The sequence below is a fragment of the Galeopterus variegatus genome, unplaced genomic scaffold (assembly GCF_000696425.1).
Source record: "Galeopterus variegatus unplaced genomic scaffold, G_variegatus-3.0.2 Scaffold14416, whole genome shotgun sequence".
Classification (NCBI taxonomy): Eukaryota; Metazoa; Chordata; class Mammalia; order Dermoptera; family Cynocephalidae; genus Galeopterus; species Galeopterus variegatus.
In genome coordinates, this window is record NW_007740527.1 from 969 (window position 1) to 6,233 (window position 5,265).

General features: G+C 50.6%; 1 protein-coding gene across 1 annotated transcript in view; it reads left to right on the plus strand.

Annotated features, from left to right (window-relative positions):
• The first annotated feature begins 18 nt into the window (after positions 1–18).
• LOC103581962 (gamma-aminobutyric acid type B receptor subunit 1-like) overlaps positions 19–5,265 on the plus strand; it is an 8,122-nt gene continuing 2,875 nt past the window's right edge. The window contains exons 1-6 of the mRNA XM_008563660.1: positions 19–763; positions 1,241–1,373; positions 2,659–2,775; positions 2,872–2,979; positions 3,415–3,508; positions 4,721–4,848. Of these exons, the coding sequence (XP_008561882.1) occupies positions 495–763; positions 1,241–1,373; positions 2,659–2,775; positions 2,872–2,979; positions 3,415–3,508; positions 4,721–4,848 (849 nt within the window). The 5' untranslated portion in view covers positions 19–494. The remainder of the gene's footprint in view (positions 764–1,240; positions 1,374–2,658; positions 2,776–2,871; positions 2,980–3,414; positions 3,509–4,720; positions 4,849–5,265) is intronic.

The window sequence follows — 5,265 nt, forward strand, 5'->3', positions numbered from 1 at the left end:
AAACTAAGCAAATTGGAATTAATTTTTTGGTGAACTATGACAAATTTGAACTTCTCTTTAATTATAACTGGAGAATACCTTTGGGAATACCACCCTGCCAGGGTTAAAATCTCAGATTAGTTTTATTTTTGCCTAAGGTTAGGAGGCCACACTAGATGCTTTGAATGAAGCCCCTTTAGCTTTATGATTCTGTAATTGTCTTTTGCACCTTTTGATTTGGGTTATAAGTGATGTCATAAAATTTATTTCTCAGCCACCCCCTCTTTCCCCTCCCATTTTCCTTTGCTGCAAGAAAGACAGAAAAACAGAAAGAACAAACAATAACAACAAAAAAGCCTCTACAACTGTAGTGATATGCTTCAGCATTTCCCATCCTCTGGACATAGCATTCACTCCATCTTCTCATCTTATTTCTGATTGCTTCCTAAGACCCCTGCGTGTTCTATCTGCAACAGCCCCTCTTCAGTAGAATTAGGGCCTTATGTCCTCAGCTGATGACTGAATGTCTGTCGGCAGCCTTGTCCTCTGCCCCTTCCTCCTGTCCCATCTTCATTCCTTTGTCCTCCTTCCTTTCTCTTTTCTCCTCCGTCCCCTCTCCCCTGTGCCATGCAGGAGGGTCCCCCCCAGCTGACCAGACCCTGGTCATCAAGACATTCCGCTTCCTGTCACAGAAACTCTTTATCTCCGTCTCAGTTCTCTCCAGCCTGGGCATTGTCCTAGCTGTTGTCTGTTTGTCCTTTAACATCTACAACTCCCATGTCCGGTAAGTTTCTCTTCTGGCATTTTTCTGTCTTCCTGTCCAAGAAAATGAGCATGCTTCTTGAAGGGAGTGAGACTAGAACCTGTGTAACTCCTTAGGCCATGTGTCATGAAGGTTTTCATTCTGACTTACTGAGGATGAAAGAGGGGAAAATCAGATACACCCCCCACCCCTGCTCCAAAGAAGCTCACTGGGGGGGGGGGGACAAAAAATACCCCAAACCTTTGGGGCTCTAAATAAATAGACTGTTTCTGGTGGGGCCTTATGCTGGGTGAGGCCCCCGCAGCTCCATCTCCAGCCCAGTGACCAAGTTCACTTTGTCTCTTAAGGCTCTGCCACCTGCTGCAAGCCTGTCTTCCTTTAGCCCTGTGGCCCTGAAGTTGGGGTCATGCATTGCATGGCATTTGGAGAGATGAGCCTCCTTGGAGAACAGGGGTAATTCTGCTCTCCCCTCCCCCACCCTCCCCGCCTCTGCCCTAGTTACATCCAGAACTCACAGCCCAACCTGAACAATCTGACTGCTGTGGGCTGCTCGCTGGCATTAGCTGCTGTCTTCCCTCTTGGGCTGGATGGTTACCACATTGGGAGAAACCAGTTTCCCTTCGTCTGCCAGGTGAGGAGGTGGTGGGCAAATACCTTGCAGAATGTGGCTCTCCTGTGATTTATGGAGCACTTTCTGTGATTTATGTTCCACACCTTTCCTTCTCTCATCTTTCCCTTCATCCTAGCATCACCCCTCTGGTCTATTTGGCTCCGTCCCTTCTTTCTGTGCCTCCAGACCTTTTCATTCTGTAGTTCACTTGTCAGTTCCAAGGTTGCCATGGCATGCCTTGTACAGAAGAGGAGGGAGGTGTTGAGAACAAAGGAAGGGGGTCTGCACAAAGAACCCCTGAACAATGGTGGCTTGTCTGTGGTGTGGGAGCTGAGAACCGGAACTGTGGACTTCCCACGGCAGCCTCAGTTGGGGTTTGGAAGGATGGAGGCAGAGATCTAAACAGACAGCAGAGAGAGATGGGGGAAGGGACCACTGTCACACAGGGAGGAGGGCCTCCAGGGCTCTTGGAACATGCAAGGTTCTGGGGCAGTGGGGAAAGTCTGGCTTCAACAGTGATATTTGAGTGGTTCTTTATTATACTGGTGGGAAACACCCACTCTTTCCTTGATTTGGCCCATTCTTTCTCTTTCCTCTGCCCTGTGCTGTCCTGATAACACATCTGTGCACGTCATTTGCACACACATGCACATGCAGTTCATCAGGAGTTATCTATTCCCAGTGAGACCAGACTGCAGTGGGAGAAGCTGACAATTATCTGCACTGCAATAGGAGAGGTTCTAGAGTAGTGATTTGCACAAAGTGCTATGGGAGTGACTAAGGGAGTGCAGATCACAGTCAGGGTGGTTGGGTGGGCCTTATAAAAGAGGTGATGTTTGAATATCGGATGCATCGATTTTGTCAATCTGAAAAATAGAGGAAGGTTACTCCAGGAGCACAGGGAACATCATGTGGCTAGGAAAGGCATGAAAGAGAGTGGTGCAGCATGGCTGGAGCATGGCGTGGGTGAGGGCCTGGGAGGTGAGCCTGGACAGGTGGGAGGGGCCATATGGTGAAGGGTCTGTGTTGCATCGGAGGTGCTCAAGCTGTGACCTGTAGGTACTGAGGAACAGTGAGAGGTGTTTGTTTTCTAAGATCCTCTTAGTGGTGTAGAAGTAAGAGATGGATTGTAGGAATTTTGGGAAGTAGGTAGTCTTCTGCTGCCCTGCCCCTTCCCCACACACATTCCCCCCACTGGCTGTGCCCTGCCTGCTGTCTGCCCACACTCTTCCTGTGGCTCTGCCCATCCTATCCACTGTCCCACCCTCTGTCTGCTCTGTTCTACCTGTGCCCTCTCCTTTTCCAGGCCCGTCTCTGGTTCCTGGGCCTGGGCTTTAGTCTGGGCTATGGCTCCATGTTCACCAAGATCTGGTGGGTCCACACAGTCTTCACAAAGAAGGAGGAGAAGAAGGAGTGGAGGAAGGTGAGCCACTTCCCAGTCCTCAGCACTAGCTTTTTGGCTCCTGGGGCTCAGAGGATTTTCCCCTGATGTGCCTGTGCTCCCTGCATGTTTGCCTAGACCTTGGAGCCCTGGAAGCTGTATGCCACAGTGGGCCTGCTGGTGGGCATGGATGTCCTCACTCTCGCCATCTGGCAGATTGTGGACCCCTTGCACCGGACCATTGAGGTACTGCTTGAGAAGAGGTGCTGGGGGCAGGAGGCAGAGTAGGGTCACAGGCTGTCACGTTCCCCCAGGCCGTGCATGGTCTTGAGGCATAAAGCTGCTTGGTGTGAGAGTACTTTCTGGCCTTCTGCATGTCAGCAGTTCTTCCTTTCTTTCCTAGAAGGAGTTCCATCAGAGGATTCTGGATTCATCTAAAGAAAGGAAGTGGTGGGGATCTGGGAGGGATGTGTAGAATTTCCTGGCGTTGGGGAAGGTGGGGAACAAGCACTTCATGTGTGTTCAGGAAGATGTTTCCAGGCCTAGAGTGGGATTTGGGATCAGCATTGAGGGTCTCATAAGAAAGAAGCAGCAGGGTTGGGAGTCAGGGACTGAGCAGAGGACTGAGGAGGGAAGGGAAGGAAGGCAATCATCTTTCCTGTGGCCCCATTTCTCCCTTAGACTTTCGCCAAGGAGGAACCAAAGGAAGATATTGACGTCTCTATTCTGCCCCAGCTGGAGCACTGCAGCTCCAAGAAGATGAACACATGGCTTGGTGTGTGGGATGTGGTGAAGGAGGGGCAGGAGCAGCTGAGGCGGGAGAGATAGGCAAGGGCAGTTGGCTTGGAGGAGAGGAGGCAGAGAGCTTGTCAACCCAGCTTGATGTCCCACCCCTTTGTCATTGCATTAATCTTTTCTGAGAATAGAGGAGAGTTGATCTTTTGCTGTGAGAATCTTAGGGTCCAAAGCAGGGATGAAGATGAACTTGTATTCAGCAGAGGGACCAGTGGGGATGGCCCCATCATCAGACTCGGTACCATCTGTGTCTGGTCAGCTCCCTGGAGTAAGACTGAGACTGTGAGGTCATGGGTATAGGCCCCCTTGGCCTTACTGACATTGCTTTGATTCATGGCCACAACTGGCAAACCTACCGTAAGCCTGGAAAGCCATCTTCCCACCTGGAGGGTAAGGGGAGAGACATTGTGTGTGGCCCAGACTGGCCCATTCCTGGCCATTCATCAGGCTCTTGCTTGACTGACAGCTGCTCATGACCATCATCTTCCTTTGTGAATTCCAGGAGGCAGCAGTGAGGTCTGGACAAGTTGGGTGGACATAGAGATAGGGGACACGGGAAGAGATGTGCTGGGTCATAGGGGCTGGATTGGAGAGGAGAGTCCCCTTTTCACTGTGGAGCTATGAGGAGGATCAGCAGNGGGATGAAGATGAACTTGTATTCAGCAGAGGGACCAGTGGGGATGGCCCCATCATCAGACTCGGTACCATCTGTGTCTGGTCAGCTCCCTGGAGTAAGACTGAGACTGTGAGGTCATGGGTATAGGCCCCCTTGGCCTTACTGACGTTGCTTTGATTCATGGCCACAACTGGCAAACCTACCGTAAGCCTGGAAAGCCATCTTCCCACCTGGAGGGTAAGGGGAGAGACATTGTGTGTGGCCCAGACTGGCCCATTCCTGGCCATTCATCAGGCTCTTGCTTGACTGACAGCTGCTCATGACCATCATCTTCCTTTGTGAATTCCAGGAGGCAGCAGTGAGGTCTGGACAAGTTGGGTGGACATAGAGATAGGGGACACGGGAAGAGATGTGCTGGGTCATAGGGGCTGGATTGGAGAGGAGAGTCCCCTTTTCACTGTGGAGCTATGAGGAGGATCAGCAGTAGGTGAAGGGCAAAGAGAGAGGATGATAATTGAGTGGCCCATGAGGACGAGGAGGTCCTCTTGCCCAGGTGACCCTTTCCTGCTATCCTAGGCATTTTCTATGGTTACAAGGGGCTGCTGCTGCTGCTGGGGATCTTTCTTGCTTATGAGACCAAGAGTGTGTCCACTGAGAAGATCAATGACCACAGGGCTGTGGGCATGGCCATCTACAATGTGGCGGTGAGCTTCCCGGACACCTGGCGTTGACCCTGTGGGCTGACTGCAGCAACCCAGATGTATTTGGTGGACTGGGAAGAATCAGACGCTAGATCTGGGATCAGTTGCATGGAAGTTTTAAAATGTTTGTTAATGCCTCAGATTTATAAAGCACTTTACAGTTTATAACGCACTTTACAGTTTATAAAGCACACTACAGACATTTTATAATTAATCTTCTTGCAACTATCTAATGAAGTAGATATTAGTATCCTCACTTTATAGGAACACAGAGAAGGTAAATTCTTGTTTGTGGTTCATGGGCTGGTCTCTGAACCAGGATTTCTGGCCGGGTATCCCCAGGGACTGACTGATTCAGGACCTGAATGTGTGTATAGAGATCCTGGGAGTTCCTGCCTTGAGGGAGGGGTTGACCTAGAT